The 22,715-nt window shown below is 51.6% G+C and overlaps 1 protein-coding gene across 1 annotated transcript; it reads left to right on the top strand.

Moving 5' to 3' along the window:
- Window positions 1–10,573: 10,573 nt before the first annotated feature.
- On the top strand, window positions 10,574–20,135 carry LOC116951246 (mitochondrial-processing peptidase subunit beta-like). The gene is made up of 13 exons (XM_032969743.2): window positions 10,574–10,680; window positions 12,014–12,160; window positions 13,234–13,320; window positions 13,821–13,950; window positions 14,409–14,607; window positions 14,921–15,000; window positions 16,226–16,341; window positions 16,535–16,678; window positions 17,112–17,272; window positions 17,550–17,635; window positions 18,286–18,374; window positions 19,427–19,502; window positions 19,901–20,135. The coding sequence occupies exons 1-13, from the start codon at window positions 10,624–10,626 to the stop codon at window positions 19,963–19,965; spliced, it is 1,437 nt and encodes a 478-aa protein (XP_032825634.1). The 5' UTR covers window positions 10,574–10,623; the 3' UTR covers window positions 19,966–20,135.
- Window positions 20,136–22,715: the final 2,580 nt, after the last annotated feature.

Here is a 22,715-nt window from a genome sequence, read left to right on the forward strand (position 1 = left end):
GTAACATTACCGGGTTGTTAGTGTCACATTACCGGGTTGCTAGTGTCACCTTACCGGGTTGTTAGTGTCACAATATCGGGTTGCTACTGCCACATTACCGGGTTGTTAGTGTCACAATATCGGGTTGTTAGTGTAACATTACCGGGATGTTAGTGTCACATTACCGGTTTGTTAGGGCCACATTACTGGGTTGTTAGTGTCACCTTACCGGGTTGTTAGTGTCACAATATCGGGTTGCTAGTGCCACATTACCGGGTTGTTAGTGTCACAATATCGGGTTGTTAGTGTCACATTACCGGGTTGTTAGTGCCACATTACCGGGTTGTTAGTGTCACATTACTGGGTTGTTAGTTTCACATTACCGAGTTGTTAGTGTCACATTACAGGGTTGTTAGTGTCACATTACCGGGTTGTTAGTGTCACATTACCGGGTTGTTAGTGTCACATTACCGGGTTGTTAGTGTCACATTACCGGGTTGTCAGTGTCAAATTACCGGGTTGTTAGTGTCACATTACCGGGTTGTTAGTGTCACCTTACCGGGTTGTTAGTGTCACATTACCGAGTTGTTAGTGTCACATTACAGGGTTGTTAGTGTCACATTACCGGGTTGTTAGTGTCACCTTACCGGGTTGTTAGTGTCACCTTACCGGGTTGTTAGTGTCACATTACCGGGTTGTTAGTGCCACATTACCGGGTTGTTAGTGTCACCTTACCGGGTTATCAGTGTAACATCACTGGGTTGTTAGTGTCACATACCGGGTTGTTAGTTTCACATTACCGGGTTGTTAGTGTAACATCATCGGGTTGTTAGTGTCACATACCGGGTTGTTAGTGTCACATTACTGGGTTGTTAGTGTCACATTAGTGGGTTGTTCGTGCCACATCACCGGGTTGTTAGTGTCACATTACCGGGTTGTTAGTGTCACATTACCGGGTTGTTAGTGCTACATTACCGGGTTGTTAGTGCCACATTACCGGTTTGTTAGTGCCACATTACCGGGTTGTTAGTATCACATTACTGGGTTGTTAGTGTCACATTGCCGGGTTGTTAGTGCCACAATACTGGGTTGTTAGTGTCACATTACCGGGTTGTTAGTGTCACCTTACCGGGTTGTTAGTGTCACATTACCGGGTTGTTAGTGCCACATTACTGGGTTGTTAGTGTCACGTAACCGGGTTGTTAGTGTCACATTTCCGGGTTGTTAGTGTCACATAACCGGGTTGTTAGTGTAACATTACCGGGTTGTTAGTGTCACATTACAGGGTTGTTAGTGCCACCTTACCGGGTTGTTAATGTAACATTACCGGGTTGTTAGTGTAACATTACCGGGTTGTTAGTGCCACATTACCGGGTTGTTAGTGTCACATTACCGAGTTGTTAGTGTCACATTACAGGGTTGTTAGTGTCACATTACCGTGTTGTTAGTGTCACATTACCGGGTTGATAGTGTCACATTACCGGGTTGTTAGTGCCACATTACCCGGTTGTTAGTGTCACATTACCGGGTTGTTAGTGTCACATAACCGGGTTGTTAGTGTCACATAACCGGGTTGTTAGTGTCACATTTCCGGGTTGTTAGTGTCACATAACCGGGTTGTTAGTGTCACATTACCGAGTTGTTAGTGTCACATTACAGGGTTGTTAGTGTCACATTACCGGGTTGTTAGTGTCACATTACCGGGTTGTTAGTGTCACATTACCGGGTTGTTAGTGTCACATTACCGGGTTGTCAGTGTCAAATTACCGGGTTGTTAGTGTCACATTACCGGGTTGTTAGTGTCACCTTACCGGGTTGTTAGTGTCACCTTACCGGGTTGTTAGTGTCACATTACCGGGTTGTTAGTGCCACATTACCGGGTTGTTAGTGTCACCTTACCGGGTTGCTAGTGTCACATTACTGGGTTGATAGTGCCACATTACCGGGTTGTTAGTTTCACATTACCGGGTTATTAGTGTAACATCACCGGGTTGTTAGTGTCACATACCGGGTTGTTAGTGTCACATTACTGGGTTGTTAGTATCACATTAGTGGGTTGTTCGTGCCACATCACCGGGTTGTTAGTGTCACATTACCGGGTTGTTAGTGTCACATTACCGGGTTGTTAGTGCTACATTACCGGGTTGTTAGTGCCACATTACCGGGTTGTTAGTGCCACATTACCGGGTTGTTAGTATCACATTACTGGGTTATTAGTGTCACATTACCGGGTTGTTAGTGTCACCTTACCGGGTTGTTAGTGTCAAATTACCGGTTTGTTAGGGCCACATACCGGGTTGTTAGTGTCACCTTACCGGGTTGTTAGTGTCACAATATCGGGTTGTTAGTGTCACAATATCGGGTTGTTAGTGTCACATTACCGGGTTGTTAGTGTCACATTACCGGGTTGTTAGTGTCACAATATCGGGTTGTTAGTGTCACCTTACCGGGTTATTAGTGTCACATTACCGGGTTGTTAGTGTCACCTTACCGGGTTGTTAGTGTCAAATTACCGGTTTGTTAGGGCCACATACCGGGTTGTTAGTGTCACCTTACCGGGTTGTTAGTGTCACAATATCGGGTTGTTAGTGTCACATTACCGGGTTGTTAGTGTCACAATATCGGGTTGTTAGTGTAACATTACCGGGTTGTTAGTGTCACAATATCGGGTTGTTAGTGTCACATTACTGGGTTGTTAGTGTCACCTTACCGGGTTGTTAGTGTCACAATATCGGGTTGCTAGTGCCACATTACCGGGTTGTTAGTGTCACAATATCGGGTTGTTAGTGTCACATTACCGGGTTGTTAGTGCCACATTACCGGGTTGTTAGTGTCACATTACTGGGTTGTTAGTTTCACATAACCGGGTTGTTAGTGTAACCTTACCGGGTTGTTAGTGCGACATTAGCGGGTTGTTAGTGTCACATTACCGGGTTGTTAGTGTCACAATATCGGGTTGTTAGTGTCACATTACTGGGTTGTTAGTGCCACATTACTGGGTTGTTAGTGCCACATTACCGGGTTGTTAATGTCACATTACTGGGTTGTTAGTTTCACATAAACGGGTTGTTAGTGTCACCTTACCGGGTTGTTAGTGCCACATTAGCGGGTTGTTAGTGTCACATTACCGGGTTGTTAGTGTAACATTACCGGGTTGTTAGTGTCACATTACCGGGTTGTTAGTGCCACATTACCCGGTTGTTAGTGTCACATTACCGGGTTGTTAATGTCACATAACCGGGTTGTTAGTGTCACATAACCGGGTTGTTGGTGTCACATTTCCGGGTTGTTAGTGTCACATAACCGGGTTGTTAGTGTCACATTACCGAGTTGTTAGTGTCACATTACAGGGTTGTTAGTGTCACATTACCGGATTGTTAGTGTCACATTACCGGGTTGTTAGTGTCAAATTACCGGGTTGTTAGTGTCACATTACCGGGTTGTTAGTGTCACCTTACCGGGTTGTTAGTGTCACCTTACCGGGTTGTTAGTGTCACATTACCGGGTTGTTAGTGCCACATTACCGGGTTGTTAGTGTCACCTTACCGGGTTATTAGTGTAACATCACTGGGTTGTTAGTGTCACATACCGGGTTGTTAGTTTCACATTACCGGGTTGTTAGTGTAACATCATCGGGTTGTTAGTGTCACATACCGGGTTGTTAGTGTCACATTACTGGGTTGTTAGTGTCACATTAGTGGGTTGTTCGTGCCACATCACCGGGTTGTTAGTGTCACATTACCGGGTTGTTAGTGTCACATTACCGGGTTGTTAGTGCTACATTACCGGGTTGTTAGTGCCACATTACCGGTTTGTTAGTGCCACATTACCGGGTTGTTAGTATCACATTACTGGGTTGTTAGTGTCACATTGCCGGGTTGTTAGTGCCACAATACTGGGTTGTTAGTGTCACATTACCGGGTTGTTAGTGTCACCTTACCGGGTTGTTAGTGTCACATTACCGGGTTGTTAGTGCCACATTACTGGGTTGTTAGTGTCACGTAACCGGGTTGTTAGTGTCACATTTCCGGGTTGTTAGTGTCACATAACCGGGTTGTTAGTGTAACATTACCGGGTTGTTAGTGTCACATTACAGGGTTGTTAGTGCCACCTTACCGGGTTGTTAATGTAACATTACCGGGTTGTTAGTGTAACATTACCGGGTTGTTAGTGCCACATTACCGGGTTGTTAGTGTCACATTACCGAGTTGTTAGTGTCACATTACAGGGTTGTTAGTGTCACATTACCGTGTTGTTAGTGTCACATTACCGGGTTGATAGTGTCACATTACCGGGTTGTTAGTGCCACATTACCCGGTTGTTAGTGTCACATTACCGGGTTGTTAGTGTCACATAACCGGGTTGTTAGTGTCACATAACCGGGTTGTTAGTGTCACATTTCCGGGTTGTTAGTGTCACATAACCGGGTTGTTAGTGTCACATTACCGAGTTGTTAGTGTCACATTACAGGGTTGTTAGTGTCACATTACCGGGTTGTTAGTGTCACATTACCGGGTTGTTAGTGTCACATTACCGGGTTGTTAGTGTCACATTACCGGGTTGTCAGTGTCAAATTACCGGGTTGTTAGTGTCACATTACCGGGTTGTTAGTGTCACCTTACCGGGTTGTTAGTGTCACCTTACCGGGTTGTTAGTGTCACATTACCGGGTTGTTAGTGCCACATTACCGGGTTGTTAGTGTCACCTTACCGGGTTGCTAGTGTCACATTACTGGGTTGATAGTGCCACATTACCGGGTTGTTAGTTTCACATTACCGGGTTATTAGTGTAACATCACCGGGTTGTTAGTGTCACATACCGGGTTGTTAGTGTCACATTACTGGGTTGTTAGTATCACATTAGTGGGTTGTTCGTGCCACATCACCGGGTTGTTAGTGTCACATTACCGGGTTGTTAGTGTCACATTACCGGGTTGTTAGTGCTACATTACCGGGTTGTTAGTGCCACATTACCGGGTTGTTAGTGCCACATTACCGGGTTGTTAGTATCACATTACTGGGTTATTAGTGTCACATTACCGGGTTGTTAGTGTCACCTTACCGGGTTGTTAGTGTCAAATTACCGGTTTGTTAGGGCCACATACCGGGTTGTTAGTGTCACCTTACCGGGTTGTTAGTGTCACAATATCGGGTTGTTAGTGTCACAATATCGGGTTGTTAGTGTCACATTACCGGGTTGTTAGTGTCACATTACCGGGTTGTTAGTGTCACAATATCGGGTTGTTAGTGTCACCTTACCGGGTTATTAGTGTCACATTACCGGGTTGTTAGTGTCACCTTACCGGGTTGTTAGTGTCAAATTACCGGTTTGTTAGGGCCACATACCGGGTTGTTAGTGTCACCTTACCGGGTTGTTAGTGTCACAATATCGGGTTGTTAGTGTCACAATATCGGGTTGTTAGTGTCACATTACCGGGTTGTTAGTGTCACATTACCGGGTTGTTAGTGTCACAATATCGGGTTGTTAGTGTCACCTTACCGGGTTGTTAGTGTCACATTACCGGGTTGTTAGTGCCACATTTCCGGGTTGTTAGTGTCACTATATCGGGTTGTTAGTGTGACATTACCGGGTTGTTATTGTCACAATATCGGGTTGTTAGTGCCACATTACCGGGTTGTTAGTGCCACATTACTGGGTTGTTAGTGCCACATTACCGGGTTGTTAGTGTCACATTACTGGGTTGTTAGTTTCACATTACCGGGTTGTTAGTGCCACCTTACCGGGTTGTTAGTGTAACATTACCGGGTTGTTAGTGTCACATTACCGGGTTGTTAGTGCCACATTACTGGGTTGTTAGTGTCACATAACCGGGTTGTTAGTGCCACATTACCTGGTTGTTAGTGTCACATTATCGGGTTGTTAGTGTAACATTACCGGGTTGTTAGTGTCACATTACCGGGTTGCTAGTGTCACATAACCGGGTTGTTAGTGTCACATTACCGGGTTGTTAGTGTCACATAACCGGGTTGTTATTGTAACATTACCGGGTTGTTAGTGCCACATTACCGGGTTGTTAGTGTCACATTACCGAGTTGTTAGTGTCACATTACTGGGTTGTTAGTGTCACCTTACCGGGTTGTTAGTGCCACATTACTGGGTTGTTAGCGGCACGTCACCCAGCGAACGTGCCGGGTGACATGGCCCGGCACGTTCACCGCTTTCTGCAGAGGTTTGTGGTTCGAATTCGGCAATCCACTCGAGTAAATACTGCGGGCGGATTAACCGTAAAATAATACTCTGCGCTGTCTGCTTCACAGTGGACCATAAAGATGCCTAGACATCACTCAACACGAGTGAGCCATTGTTTCAGAAACAGAAGTTTATTTCCCGACAGTATCACAGCATTCCCCAACTACATACTCAACAACAACAAAAATCTTCATAGCTATTAATGAGGACAGCGATGGCAGAATGGAGATGCCGAGAGGCGAAACTAGGTGGTTCCAAACACTTTTGGGTAGCTTCAATAAATGCTTTTGATCCAAATCATGTGCGAAATATGAGAACCATTCTTAGGCAATCAGACGCGCCTCACAAATGTTTAAGATTATCCAATGGTAATAACAACGGTTGAGACAAATAGAGAGCATATCTACGGACAGTCGTCTTGTGAATAAGAATAGCCCTGCAGTGAAAACGTCTTCTCACGTCCAAGGACATTTGTCCAGCCATGGCACAGAGGTCACATTGCCGCGTCCTCCCCGATGGGGCATCAACTGCGAAACGTTTCGCGCCTGCGTCATGGTCCAAATTTGCCAAATTAAAAACCTGCAAATTACTCAGTTGGGATCACACACAGCAACATCGCCCCCCTCCTGTGACCACACAGCTTCTTTGTGATGGCATTCCGCAGTGAGAAGGGCACGAACACCAACTGTGCTCAGTCATCGAGATTAATTATTGAGTGGTTCCAGCGATGGCCGTTGAGTGATGTGATCAGAGAGATCAGACTGACAGCAGGTTGCGACTTGACGAGATTTTACACATTGCGCTAAGGGGTCCGCTCAGCCCATCATTCCTCTGCGATCGATAACAAATTAGTGTTAGAAACATTTTGTGGAAAATAAACAGTCATCCTGTGATTTATTTCCCACCATAGGAATGAGGAATTCCTACTACTGGCTTAGGGCAGTCAACAGAGATGATCACCGCAGCGAGACTGTAGCTGCCATGTGATCTCCAAGGCGGCACAAGCAAATATGAATTAATCCACATTTGTTTTCCCACGGCAGAACGTGTGTTCACGACCTGCTCAATTGTACTCCCACGTCAGGATTAAGCTAAGCGATAAAGATTAGGGTTCGGTGATTAGGGTCCAGTGGTTAGGGTTAGAGGTGAGGCACTGCATTGGTGAGGACAAAGTTAGCACCACGCAAAGAGTATAAAATGGCAATAATGTACTGTACAATGCTGAAAGCAAATTGAGAAACTTTCACGAATACATTTGGAGAGAGGTATTACACGAAGGTTTCAGTTGAAATTGAATGTCACCATCCTAGAATCTCACCCAGACCCGAAAGAATGCCGGAGAAAAGAATAGAGCAGAAAAACGTGGACGTCCAATCCCAAACACCGCACCCCTTGGCTTGGACATTCCTCCTCCTCCAAGACATCGGTGTAACCATCAACCGCATCAGAACACCACCAGGTCGACGCACGCATCTCCTTCATAAATGAACAATTCAGGACACAAGCCACAGTAGTGCAATTGTGCCCATGCAACCCAAACTATGGACCACACGGTAAACCCACTGTAGTCTGCGCTCATTCAACAGAGGAGGAGGAACAGCAAAATGACACGAACTCTCTCTCTCTGCTGAAGCCCTCTCGTCGTGGCCAGCAGACCTCGACACTGGCATCGGGCTCTTGAACAGATTGCTGCCGTACACAAGAGTAGAATGTGAAAAACAAAAGGCGTGCAAATGTTTGTTCCCAAGGGGAACAGATATTCTCTCCTGGGACAAGCGCATGTGCGGAGGAACGTGCACATGTTTTACGACGTTATTTTGTATTTAGTTCCATATCAGCAGAGGCGGGCCCTGTTCTCAGGAGTCTTCGAGGCATGGGGATGTGGCGCACCGTGGGATGTAGCGTGAAGTGGGATGTGGCACGCAACAGGAATATCTCTGGGAGTGAAACAACTAAAATGGAGGCGACTATATAAAAAAAATATTTAAAAAAGAGTTGCCCTTGATTGCAAATTGCGGTCGATACGGCAGGGGTGACAAGAACACGATCCGAGTGCAAGTTCACAATGACTTGCAGGGGAGACCCGCGGTCCACAGTCCAGTGAGACAATCCATTGTCACAGTGAACATCAGAGTCGGGGGTCAAACTCCAGCATCTGCGTCTTGGTAGAACGCCACCCCCACACCCACCACTATCTGCGTGGGTTGGGTCAATGGTGAATCATTGTTGCGAGGGCGAGACGGGCTAGCTTGGTGACTCCGCTCGGGTCGCCGCGAGGTCACATGGAACAAACGCCAGCACGTGGTCAGCGTGGAACGGTGGGCAGTGGTCGCAGGCTACCGCGGTCTGTGTCAGCGAGATTACTTCAAATTTCCGAGCTGTCTTGGGACTAGCTGGAGAAATAACTTGACTTACATAATTCATAATCATAAGAATAATTCACAGCTCTGTATATGGATGCAGGCTTCGCCGTACCGTGTTCGCCTTGAGGGCTGTTTGTCCATACTTCACCATCCTGATAAATTGCGGGTGGGAAGAGTGGGAGAGGGGCCAGACAGGGCCATTGCAGATGCTACTCCATTGACAGCGTTAGGAGTGGCGGCATCTGTCCAACACGGTGCCGTGCCGCATCTGGGGCGGCAGGGTGGTGGTGGTGGTGGAAGTCGCGCCTCGATTGTCGGGCTCGATTCCCGACTCGGGCGTCTCTATGTATGGAGTTTTGTATATTCCCTCCCTCTGTTCTGCAACGGGTTTCCTCCGGTTTCCTTCCATACCTAAAAATACAACAACGGAACTCGTATTGGTGAAAACATCCCAAATACTGAAAAGTCTCCTGCGAATGACTCAATTAGGATCACATACAGCAGCTGCGACAACATCGCCCCCATACTGCGACAAATGTAGCAACACTCTCCTGAACAACAGAAAGTCTTGGGACTCGGTGAGATTTTCATGGTTCAGTGAGCTGAACGAGCAACATCTGGCAGGTCGGCAGCATTGGTACAAGCCAGCCTGACACTGCTGATGAGAGACATCGAATGTCGAACCCGGTCCAGAGTTTTGCTTGTGTTGAAGCGACGCTGCTGATTTAATGCACTTCCAGAAGGACGTGTGGCCCTTGGGATGTGCATCTATTATTTTACACGCTTTCTATTAACTCACTCTGTCTGTTGTTGTTGTATCCTCAGATCTTGTAACTCAATTTTAACCCACTTCCCAATGTGGTATCGACTGCAAACTTGGTATAATTGTCATACTGATGACAATACTATATTCTATCATAATATATATTTTTTAAACATTCTTATATGTTATGTTTCGGCTTGGGTCTAATTGTCCACGCTCAACTGACGTTGGCTGTAAATCACCACGGTCACCTTACGTTGTGGCAAGCTTCTGGGCCACTTCCTGGAGTCGTGGTGGAGTTCTGCCATTACGAGTACGGTACATTTCATTAAAGCGTGTTTTAAAAAAAAAGTTTTTTAAAAATATTTTTTTATTTTTATAGACTGGAAGTGAATTGTCACTTGCAGTGTTTATGTCGGGTTAGACTCGATTGGCCTGTGTAACCCCTGCAGCCGCTAGAGGCGCTGCATCACCACCAGCACCAGAACGTGAGACGAGACACATTGCATTGTCGTTTCGCTACAATCCTGCGTGCAGTGGCTGCCGCCTGATGATGCCGGTTGTAATTACTTGCGAAACGTCGTACTCAAGATTGTAAATGTTGTGTGGCTTTGCTCTCCAACACACCGGTGTGCTGTACTCGTGACGAATTGGCCACCTTCTATTTAAAGCTTTCGTGACTGCAGGGATTCATATTCTTGGTTCTTTCGGTAAAGTCACCACGTTAGAAGGGAAACAATAAAATAATAAAAATAAAACATAATAAAAATAAAATTCTCACGACGTTTCGGCCACAACGCAAGCAGCCGTCCTCAGGTGAAGAAACAGATGAAACAGAAACAGCAGTCCTCCAGACAGTCTCGTCCCCTTCACCTGATGAAGGCCGCTTGTGTTGTGGCCGAAACGTCGTGAGAATATTATTGTGTTATTTTATTTTATCAATTTATTATTTTATTCTCATTCTACGTGACTTTACCGAAAGAACCAAAGAAGATGAATCCTTGCAGTCACGAAAGCTTTAAATCGAAAGATAAATATTCTGTTAGGGGAATCGATTAATCGACTACGCAACTGTATCGATCCAGACCCACGCGTCAACCCCCCCCCCAACCTTGCAATCTATTCGATCCAACGTCACTTATCGAACCATTTTAAATCGATCCTCCTCGTCAGGTTCCGTCTTCTCGTCCCGGGATCGTTTCACCCGCAGTTGTCGAATCGATTTCTTACTCGGACATCGTTGACGCAAAGGAATCGTTTTGTGGCGTAATTTGCGTGACGATTCTCTCACTTCGATTCGATCCGACGATGGCGTCGCTGTGTTTGTCTCGGGCTCTGCGCGGCGTCACCCGTCGCGCCACCCGCGTGAGTCGCTCCCTCGTCCTCCTCCTTTCCCCCCTCGTCGTCCACCCTCGTCACCCCCTCGTTAATCCGCTCCAACTTAATCGCGGCGGGGGGGGGGGAAGCACGCGCCATCCCTTGCGAAGCGCGCGGCGCCGAGGTCACGGGGACACTAGTCCCACTCGGGTCTCGCTAGGCCGCGGGGCTTCTGGTTCACGGTGTCGCGGAGATGCGGCGAAGGCAGCCTCAGAGATCGGCGTTCGTCGCACGCGGCCTCTGCGTTACAGCGACGAGGCCGCAGCCGTCGCAGCAGCAGCGGCGGCACGATCTCGCCGGAGCTCGGCTCGCACGGCCGGGTTCGCGTGCCACATCCACCCCCCACCCCGGGGACACTTTCTCGACTCTGGCCCGTGCCGTTTGTGGTGGTGTTTTTTGTTGTACTTGATTTGATGAGAGCGGATTTCAGCGAGTTGTGAGATTTCGTGGGGGGGGGGGGGGGTTGTGTTATCGCGCAGATTTTGCCAACCGCTTGGTTGTTGTGCGCGTCAGGATGAATAGACGCCGGCTGGCCTGTGTGGGATTCGCAATTGCCGCTACGTAAGCGTCCCAGTGGTCTCCCAGCGGTCATCAGATGCGTTCGTGTTAACGTGAGGCCGGGTAGATAATGAGGACTACGTAGTGGCGCTGACCTTGTCTCTCCCATCTGACCTTGTATTGCTTTTCTTGCTCTGCGTCTCCCCGTGTTGTCTCCTACCTGTCCCCACCCCATCCCCCCTTGTCTGCAGGCCGACCCTTTGTCTCCTGGAACCTGTACACTCATTGTCCCATCTTCCCTCCTCGTTCCCCATCTAATGTTGTCTCTATCCTGTGTCTGACCCCAACCCTGGGACTCTCCTTGCATGTCGCATCCTGCCCCATGTCTCCCCTTGTCATACTCCACCTGACCTTGCAACTTTTTCCTATTATATTTGTCTGCCCTATGCATCGTGTATTGTCTTCCCTTATACCGGTATGTCTCCCGTTGTCTGCTGTCTGCCATATGTCCCGTCCTGTCTCCCATCTGACCTTGTGTCTCTACTTGTCTGGCTGTCACGTGTCCCTTGACTTTTTACATGACCCTGTATCTTCAATTGTCTCCTGTCTACCTGACGTCTCAAATTGTCTCCCATCTGTCCGGCGTCCCCCCCCCCCAATCGCCCATCGGTGTCCCCTTGTCTCCCGCCTGTGTTCGTTGTCTCCCATTATTTTTTTTGTCTTTTCCACCTGCTGACACGTCTCCCTTTGTCTCAATAATTCAACCACCCACCGTCGTCGCCCCCCCCGCCCAACGCCTCCGCTCTGTTGTTGACTGATGCAGGCGCCATGGCGGGTGAGTCGCTGCATGAGCACCAAGGGGGATGTGGGCTACGCACAGGCGCTGCTCAACATCCCTGAGACGCAGGTGTCCACACTCGACAATGGCCTCCGTGTGGCCTCCGAGAACTCGGGCCTCCACACGTGCACGGTAAGTGATAGCCTCACCACACCCACCACTCTTACACTCCCCTTACCCACACATTACCCTTACCCCCAAAGACAGATCCTCCGTGTAACCTTCAACAGACCGGTGGGGCAATGGATGTTATTGCTGCCCACCCTCCATCACACACCCCTTACCACCCAACCACCCTCACTTCCTTGGCATTACTCTCACAAAAGGGCACAGCACAATCACCATATGGGTCGTATTTCACTTGAGTCAGGGATGGGGAACCTATGGTCCATCAGACAAACACAGTCCATGATCAGGCGAGGCCTCCCACTTTAAAACAGCCCGCATGATATGTATCAATCACTTTGCGGCTAATCGGGTACTATGGGGGAATATTTTGAACCGTGTTTCGAATTCTAGGACACTTGGTCACTTCTGTCACAACAAGAGGCCCTTTGAATTACAGGAGTGGTGCTTGCAATGACAGCCAACAAAGGGTAATTGAAATACAGTAAAACCTTGGATTGCGAGCATAATTCGTTCCGGAAACGTGTTTGTAATCCAAAGCACTCGTATATCAAAGCACTCGTATATCAGTTGTGATCACGTGACGCTCGGCAGACAAAGCGTATTCGTACTGCTCGTATTGCAAGACCTCGCTCGTTTATCAAATTATTATTTATTTAAAAAATGTGCTCTTTTTGCAAAACACTCGCAGACCAAGTTACTCGCAATCCAAGGTTTTACTGTACCTATTGAGCCCTGCTACAGTAGAGCTGTCTGTTATCAGGGCTGCGCTTGTGAGGAGGCTCTGGTTAAATACTTTTCAATTAGTTTATTTTATATACCAGGTAAAGCCTACTTAGCTTTTTTCAGATGCGACCTGACCACAAATGATCGCTCAACGAAGTGGCTTATCACATGGAAATCTAAACCAGCCAAATGCACATTTCAAAATGTGGAGGGAAAAACTGGAGAAAAATGTACGCGACCACGGGGAGAACGTGCAAATTCCAAATATACAGATATCAGGGTGGGGATCGAACCCACGATCTCCTGCATACCAGGCGAGGGAGATAACATCTCGCCATGTGCGGAGTGAGCAGGTTGGGCTTTGGATCGACGCCGGCAGCCGCTACGAGAATGAGAAGAACAACGGGACCGCCCACTTCCTGGAGCACATGGCCTTCAAGGTGCGAGTGGTCACGTGACCTAGCGTGAGCGCCCTGACCCCCACGCCTTTCCCTTCCACAACCACCAATGTCACCGCAGGGCTCTCCTATGGCCCATTCCCATTGTCTGTCTGTGCCTGCGTGCGGGTGTGTGCGTTGTGTCCGGGAAGCGGGAGTGTAGTGCTAAGCACACTGCTGCGAACCCAACAACCCGAGCTAGATTCCCGGTCATAAACAAAAACAGTGGTGAGTATTGGAGCCAGTGCTCTGTCTGCCTTAGGTAAACGCAACCTAAAATGATTACCTGGTGCGATGTGTAAACATCAGCACCGGATAGACGGAGGCGGCCGGGTATGGAGTTAGCTACCCATCCCGTGTCGTGCTATGCCGGCCTTCATAGGTGCTCGCCAACAGCACTTGCCCCAATAGTCCGTTAAAGGCTACACGGGGGATCTTTGTCTTTGTTTGCCTGCGCGTGTTTATGTGCCTACGCTTGTGTGCATAAATGTGTACGTGGATAGGGCACGAAGAAGCGCTCCCAGCTCGACCTGGAGCTGGAGATTGAGAACATGGGCGCTCACCTCAACGCCTACACATCACGTGAGCAGACCGTCTACTTCGCCAAGGCCTTCGCAGAGGACCTGCCCAAAGGTGAGTGCGCCGCGCCAGGGTGGTCCCCGCACCACCCAAGTTCACTTTCCTCCTCGGTGCAACATCATTGTCACGGTGGTCCACACAATAGCTCTGCTGGCTCTCGTTGTCCGAGAGTAGCTGCAGCCGGGCCTGGTGCTGGGCTCGCACCAGACAGCCCGTGTCCTTATGCGGGTGGAGAAGTGGCGCTGTGGTTAGGGCTCTTTGTTGTGAACCCGGTGACCTATGAACTGCCTTAGCAACACGAGTGTGACGCCACGCTCCTCCGACCCGTAGACACACTTGAGCTGTCTGCCATCGAAGGTGGTTTGGCGTTGCGCTGGCCACCCATCCCCTCGTGTGCCATGCCGGCCTGCATAGGTGCTTGCTTAACATCACTTGCCCCAACAGTCTGTTAAGTCTATTCGGGGATCTTTGTCTTTGTAAATGCATGTGTGTGTGACCGCGTGCGTCTCCAGCTGTGGAGATCCTGGCGGACATAATTCAGAACAGCACGTTGGGCGAGGCGGAGATGGAGCGCGAGCGCGGGGTGATCCTGCGCGAGATGCAGGAGGTGGAGACCAACATGCAGGAGGTGGTGTTCGACTACCTCCACGCCACCGCCTACCAGGGCACTGCACTCGGCAGGACCATCCTGGGGCCCACGAAAAACATCAAGTACGCGCTACCGCCTCTCCCGCCACGCTCGCGCTCGCATATGGTAGAGCCGAGCCGAGGTCCGCTATAATTACGGTGAAAAAGGAGTAGGCTTAACCCTTTGCGGCAATAATACGGCTGTCGTGACGTTCCAGTAGTCCCGTAGATATAATTATGGTGTCCCGCGTAGATTAAGCGCGTTTTTGTATTTGCGCTCGGCCAATGCGAGCGCGCGAGAGCGGCGCCGCGTTTATCCGTGGGACCCGGAGGTCGTGCCTCCACGTGAAACGAGCCGGCGCTGAGGGCCGGGTGCGGGCACGTGCGGCGCGTGCAGGTCAATTGCGCGCGGAGACCTGGTCGACTACATCAGCACCCACTACAAGGGGCCCCGCATGGTGCTGTCGGCCGCGGGAGGTACGAACACGGATGCGCACACTTGCGCACACACGCACACTTACACACACTTGCACGCACGCGCACACTTTCATGCACGTGCACACTTAAACACACGCGCACACTTGCACACACGCTCATACACTTTGATACACATGCACACTTGCACACACTTGAATGCACACACGCACGCAGTTACGCGCACACAAGAATGTTAAATTAAGTCGCGAAGAGCTTTTTAAGTGAGGCATGGTCGAGTGTTAGTGGTGGCAATAAACCACCGCTTTCATGGGTGCTTGATAACAGCACTTCCCCAAAAGTCCATAAAGGTTATATCGGGGATTTTTGTCTCTGTGTTTGTATTCTTACACATTTCTCTGCGTGTGTGTGTGTATGTGTCTGGAGGGAGTGGAGAGTTTCCCATACCTGGGCAGTGTGCTTATGACTGGCTCCAGTTTAACAGCAGAGGTCTCACTCCGAATCAGTCGAGCGGCAATATCTTTTCATCGGTTGCGTAACGCTGTGTGGAAGCTACCTGGTCTGTCACTCCGCACTAAGCTTCAGGTCTTCTCGGCCACGGTCATTCCCTCCCTTCTCTACGCTTGCGAAACGTGGACTCCCCTAATGGAACATCTTCGCCGGTTAGAAACATTTAGGCTGGCCTGCCTACGATCCATCCTGGGTTTAACCAGACTGGATTGTGTGAGGAGCTCACAAATCCTTGAAAGATCTGGGCAAGGTCCCATCGGTGAGCTCCTCCGGCGGGGAAGGCTGCGATGGCTGGGTCATGTAGCCCGCATGCCCAGCCACCGCATGCCGAAACAGCTTTTGTTCGGCCGGATCGAGGGGGCTAAGCGGGTGCGGCACGGGCTAGAGAAGAGATGGAGTGATGTGGTACGGGAGGACGTGGAGCTACTGGGCAGTTGGAGGCAGTCGCCCTCCAACAACAACGGAGGGCGGAGGAGTGATGCTCACAACAACGAGCGGAGCGCCGGGTGGCTAGAGCACAGCAGGTTGGCACAGTAGGGGGCACAGGTGGTGCATCAGCCAGTCATCTCAGTCGACCCGTGGCACCTGGGTCTGCCCCGTGACCTCCTGCCAGCGGGCGTTCGACACTTCACGTGGCCTCAGGGTGCACATAGCCTGGCACAAGCGTCGTGGTGACGTCACCGACACTTGGTGGCGAATGGCGGTTGTTGTTGTTGTTGTCTGCGCATGCCGCTGTGCGTCTCTACATCGCATGCAGGCATTCGCCACGACGAGCTGGTGCAGTTGGCCCAGAAGCACCTGGGCAACCTTCCCTTCCAGTACGAGGGAGACGAGGTGCCCGTGCTGCCCATATGCCGCTTCACCGGCAGCGAGGTGCGACTCCGGGACCCCCCCCCCCCCGCAATGACCCCCCCGTGATTGCCCGGCATGATGACCCCGAGATCCCCCCGTGATGAACCCGCGACCTCCCTGCGTGCCGTGCGAGGGCGGCCGTGGCGATGCCTGCCAGGCGCCCTAGCGAGTGGTGCGCCCCTCCCGACGTGGCCGCCGTATGCGTGCGGTGCAGATCCTGGTGCGTGACGACAAGATGCCCCTGGCTCACGTGGCGCTGGCGGTGGAGAGCGTTGGCTGGCCCGAGGCCGACACCATCCCCCTCATGGTGGCCAACACGCTCATCGGCAACTGGGATCGCTCCTACGGAGGCGGCGCCGTGAGTCCCACTCCCACCGCTCCGTGTGCCTGCAGCTGCACGTGTGTGTACAGCTGCCCGTGTGTGTGGATGGCTGCCTGTGTGTGTGTAGCTGTCTTTGTGTGCGCGTGTCTGCAGCTGCCTATGTGTACAGCTCCCTGCGTGTGCGTCTGTCTACAGCTGCCTGTGTGTCTTGTGCGAGTGTGTGTCTGCAACTGTCTTTGTCTTTGTACAGGTGTGTGTGCTGTGTGTCTTCAGCTGTCTGTATGTCTGCAGCTGTGTTGTATGTCTACAGCTGTGTGCGTGCAGCTGCCTGTGTGTATCTCCAGCTATCTTGTGTTTACAGCCGTGTGTGCGGTCCCGTGCACGTACAGCCGCGCGCTGCTTGTGGAGCTGTCGAGTCAGCCGTGTGGACGGCCCGCCCACTCTTTTCTTGCGCCCCACTCCTTGGCAGAACCTGTCGAGCAAGCTGGCGCAGACTTTGGCGCAGAAGAGCGTCTGCCACAGCTACCAGTCGTTCAACACGTGCTACTCTGACACGGGGCTCTGGGGCACGTACATGGTGTGCGACTCCATGGGCATCGAGGAGACGATCCACTGGGTGCAGGCCGAGTGGTGCGTGTGCGACGTCTTCTCCATCCTCTGTTCTCTACCATCCTCTTCATTTCCTCTAACGACCCCTTTCAGCTCCTCCAACTTCCCACCACCGTGCCGTGTGTCACCCCGTGCCGTGTGTCACCACCGTGCCGCATCTCTGTGCCGTGTGTCACCACCGTGCCGCGTCTTTGTGCCGTGTGTCACCACCGTGCCGTGTGTCACCACCGTGCTGCGTCTCACCGTCCCGTGTGTCCTCACCGTACCGTGTCTCAGTGCCGTGTATCTCGCCCTGCAGGATGCGCCTGTGCACGTCCGTGACCGACAGTGAGGTGACTCGCGCCAAAAACCTCCTCAAGACCAACATGCTGCTGCAGCTCGATGGTGCGTGTCTGTGAGCGTGTGCGTGTTTCCGTTAGTGCGATAGCTGAGTGAGCAGTGGTAAGGGCAGCGATTAGAGCGGTGCGCTACGATCCCAGCAACCCGAGTTCGATTCCCGCTCGCAGCCAACACCAGTGATGATTATCTGAAGATGTCCCAGGCCTCCCCTAGGTAGACTCGGCCTCAAATGAGTATCTTGTGCGGAGTGTAAACATCAGCACTGGGGAGACGAAGGCAGCCAGGCATACTGCTGGCCACCCACCCCATCGTGTACCATACCGGCCTTCATAGGTGATGCTCTCCAACAGCCAGACGCTGGCCCAACTCCTCATCAGCCAATGCTGACCTCATCTCGAGCCAACCAGCCTGTAGAGCTATCCCTCCCTGTAAACATACAAATTTAGCCAACCAGCCACGAGTACTAACCCTATCCAACTAGCCAACCAGTCACTAGCACGAGGCCTCCCTCTGGTCATATCCCAAATCACTGTAGCTAACCACGCACTAATCCTACCCGACTATCCATCGGCCACCGCCCGGCATTGATGGCGGCGGTGCTGGCCCTTGCCCGGCATTCGTCGGTGGTGGGGTTGGCCGGCGGGGGTTGTAGTTCTCACACCGTTGTTTGTGTCGCGCCCGCGTGCGACACCCAGGTTCCACTCCGATCTGCGAGGATATCGGGCGGCAGATGCTGTGCTACGGGCGGCGCATTCCCCTGACCGAGTTGGAGGCGCGAATCGACGTACGTGGGCACTCGCGCTGATCCCCGTGAAGCCGCAGGGCTCGTGGCCTCGCTGTGGCCCCGCTGTGGCCTCGCTGTGGCCTCGCTGTGGCCTCGCTGTGGCCTCGCTGCGGCCTCGCTGCGGCCTCGCTGCGGCCTCGCTGTGGCCTCGCTGTGACCCCGCTGCGGCCTCGCTGTGGCCTCGCTGTGGCCTCGCTGTGACCTCGCTGCGGCCCCGCTGTGGCCTCGCTGCGGCCTCCCTGTGGCCTCGCTGCGACCTCGCTGCGGCCCCGCTGTGGCCTCGCTGCGGCCTCGCTGCGGCCTCGCTGCGGCCTCACTGTGGCCTCGCTGTGGCCTCGCTTTGGCCTCGCTGCGGCCTCGCTGTGGCCTCGCTGTGACCCCGCTGTCACCCCGCTGCGGCCCCGCTGCGGCCTTGCTGTGGCCTCGCTGTGGCCTCGCTGTGAATGAGACCACATTACTCCCCAGTACCTACATCCCCCTCGTTGGCTCCTAGTACAGTTCCGGGACAACTCCAAGATGACAATCTCATAATTATCATTGCATTGACATGGTGCTCGTCTGAATGCCTCGGCAACTCAAATTGCCCTCCATGACATCTCAAACATTTGGAGGGTACCCCCAATGTGGCGCAGTGTGATTCGGTACCAGCATGCAAGTGGGCATCGGTGTGTGTTTAAGGTTAATACCGTACAATTAACCAGGGCAGCCTGCCAGGTTTCTACCTTGGACCTCCGCAACAAGCTGCAAACACGCTACAGCTGGGCTGTGGTGCTTAACGTCTGCAAAATCCTCCACACGCTCGTGTTAGCGTGCATGTCGCTTGGTGCATCCGTAGATTGTGCGTGTGGTATTACGAGGAACACGTTTGTAACAATGTGTGCTTAAGACGGTGCGCGTGTGAGTAGCGTGGTCTTTTGGGTTATTCGAGGCTCGTGTGTTCCGTGGTTTGTGGCCGTGCGTGTAATGCATCTGTGTGTGTGTGTGTGTAACACGGTGTGTGTGTGTGTGTAACACGGTGTGTGTGTGTGTGCGCGTATGTACCGCGTGTCTAGGCTGTGGATTCCAAGGTTCTGCGCAGGGTCTGCTCCCACTACATCTACGACAAGTGCCCGGCCATCGCCGCCGTCGGTGAGTCAGCCTGGGGGATCCACGCTCATGACTAAACTCACACACAGCTCCACCCACACATGGCTCCACCCACACACGGCTCCACCCACACACGGCTCCACCCACACACGGCTCCACCCACACACTCAGCTTCACCCATGCTCGGCTCCACCCACACACACACCTCCACCCACACACTCGGCTCCACCCATACACGGCTCCACCCATACACGGCTCCACCCATACACGGCTCCACCCACACACAGCTCCACCCACACGTGGCTCCGCCCACACGCTCGGCTCCACCGACACAGTGGATTCTGTGTGGTAGTGGCGGAGACGGCGCGCTCAAAGTTGAGACCGTTAACGTTCTGTGTAACCGTGTGCTCCATATTTCCCATCCTTCCCGATGCCTACAGGTCCCATCGAGCAGCTGCCCGACTACAACCGCATTCGCAGTGCAATGTATTGGCTGCGTCTGTAGCCGCTGGCGTGGCACACGGAACTGGCGACCGCGCCAACACGACCCCCCCCCCTCCGCTCCACAATAGTAAACACAAAACAAAATTGTTCACGTCCCGCTGAGATGATGCGTGCGCACGTCGCATCCATCCATGGTCCTCTTGAACAATAAAGGTTGAACTTCTCATCCGAGCCAAGCCGAAGCGCCGAGTGAGTTGGTGCGCGTGACCCTGCGTGGCCGGGGAAACGGGATGGGGGGGGGGCGCCCTTCTGAGACTACGGAACCACAGGCCACGCGTCCTGAGAGGCCGCAAGGAGGCACGCGCAGTCTGGGGACGTGAAGCTTCAGTCGTCATCGGCGTACTCACAGATACTAGCCACCCAGTGACTAGTACCAGCCCCTTACTGTACCCAACTAGCCACCCAGTGACTAGTACCAGCCCCTTACTGTACCCAACTAGCCACCCAGTGACTAGTACCAGCCCCTTACTGTACCCAACTAGCCACCCAGTGACTAGTACCAGCCCCTTACCGTACCCAACTAGCCACCCAGTGTCTAGTACCAGCCCCTTACTGTACCCTTCTAGCCACCCAGTGTCTAGTACCAGCCCCTTACTGTACCCTTCTAGCCACCCAGTGACTAGTACCAGCCCCTTACTGTACCCTTCTAGCCACACGGTGACTAGTACCAGCCCCTTACTGTACCCTTCTAGCCACCCAGTGACTAGTACCAGCCCCTTACAGTACCCTTCTAGCCACCCAGTGACTAGTACCAGCCCCTTACAGTACCCAACTAGCCACCCAGTGACTAGTACCAGCCCCTTACTGTACCCTTTTAGCCACCCAGTGACTAGTACCAGCCCCTTACTGTACCCTTCTAGCCACCCAGTGACTAGTACCAGCCCCTTACTGTACCCTTCTAGCCACATGGTGACTAGTATCAGCCCCTTACTGTACCCTTCTAGCCACCCAGTGACTAGTACCAGCCCCTTACTGTACCCTTCTAGCCACACGGTGACTAGTACCAGCCCCTTACTGTACCCAACTAGCCACCCAGTGTCTAGTATCAGCCCCTTACTGTACCCTTCTAGCCACCCAGTGACTAGTACCAGCCCCTTACTGTACCCAACTAGCCACCCAGTGTCTAGTACCAGCCCCTTACTGTACCCAACTAGCCACCCAGTGTCTAGTACCAGCCCCTTACTGTACCCAACTAGCCACCCAGTGACTAGTACCAGCCCCTTACTGTACCCAACTAGCCACCCAGTGACTAGTACCAGCCCCTTACTGTACCCAACTAGCCACCCAGTGACTAGTACCAGCCCCTTACTGTACCCAACTAGCCACCCAGTGACTAGTACCAGCCCCTTACTGTACCCAACTAGCCACCCAGTGACTAGTACCAGCCCCTTACAGTACCCTTCTAGCCACCCAGTGACTAGTACCAGCCCCTTACTGTACCCTTCTAGCCACCCAGTGACTAGTACCAGCCCTGACCGTACCCAACTAGCCACCCAGTCATTCGTCTGGGTTAACAAGCTTAATAAAACAGGAACTTAGAATATAACAAAGTAATAACAATAAAACATACGATTACACTTTGCACTGAGCCTCGCACGAACTCTTAACTTCCCCTCTGGCTCCGCCAGGCTCCGTGTCCGTTTGTTGGTTTGCTGGTCAGTTGTGGTGGGCACTGTGTGTGTGAATGTCTGACCGTCATGATAAATCATCACGTCCCGTTCATATTCACTCAAAATACATCGTAAAACTTGAGTAATTATCAGCATTGTTGGTACATTTGCCACCAGTACCAATGCATGTAATTGCAATCTATCAGCTGTCTGAATCATGACAACCTCACACTTTGCCAGTGGGGTCATATTCATCATTGTCAAATTCTCCACCACATTCACCATTTCATTTGGAGGGAGTTTTCTCATCCTGAGAATCCCACTAGCCTGAGTCCCAGTGAGAGGACTTGTCCTTGCAGGTGATTGGCTTTTTAGCATTTGGGTAGGACAAGGGGTGGTTTCAGTGGGATTAGGGATAGGGTTGATTAGAGCAATCGGTTCAAAACGTGATCTGGTGATGCTGCGTTGGCAGTGATGCACAAATAACAACGCTCACGTTCGTCAATACTGCCTTTTAAAGGAAAACATTTGGTTATGTTGAGATGTCGGGGTGGTTCGTTTGTGGTTACACTGGTTTGGGTGAGTGGTAATTCTGAAGGTTGGTTAGTGGCTGGTTGAGTGGGCTACCACGTCGTGCTAATGCTGGTGGCGAGCTGCTTTGGGGGATTTGGTCAGCAGAAAGGCGCTAACTCGATTGTGGGCTCGTTTCTTTGAGATGAGGATCGTATTTAACTAATAGAGTTATGGCTAGGGCGAGCATCGCTATGGTTAGAATTTGGTAGCCTAGTGTGGGTATGGCTAGACCAAGTGTTGTGGTTAGATTTAGCATTTGGTTGGCTAGTCTTTATGACTCGGGCTAGTGTGGTAATGGTTAGGGCTATCGACTTTGCTCGCGTGGTTATTGCTAGTGTGGCAAGGGTAGTATGTGGTTGGCTAATGTGGTTATGGCTATGGCTAGTGTAGTGTTGGCTAGGGCTAGTGTCGTATTGGCTAGGGCTAGTGCGGTATTGGCTAGGGCTCGTGTGGTATTGGCTAGGGCTAGTGTAGTATTGGCTAGGGCTAGTGTAGTATTGGCTAGGGCTAGTGTGGTATTGGCTAGGGCTAGTGTACTATCGGCTAGGGCTAGTGTAGTATTGGCTAG

Source organism: Petromyzon marinus, chromosome 42, assembly GCF_048934315.1.
Source record: "Petromyzon marinus isolate PM22_M1 ecotype Great Lakes invasive population chromosome 42, UKy_Petmar_22M1.pri1.0, whole genome shotgun sequence".
Lineage (NCBI taxonomy): Eukaryota > Metazoa > Chordata > Hyperoartia > Petromyzontiformes > Petromyzontidae > Petromyzon > Petromyzon marinus.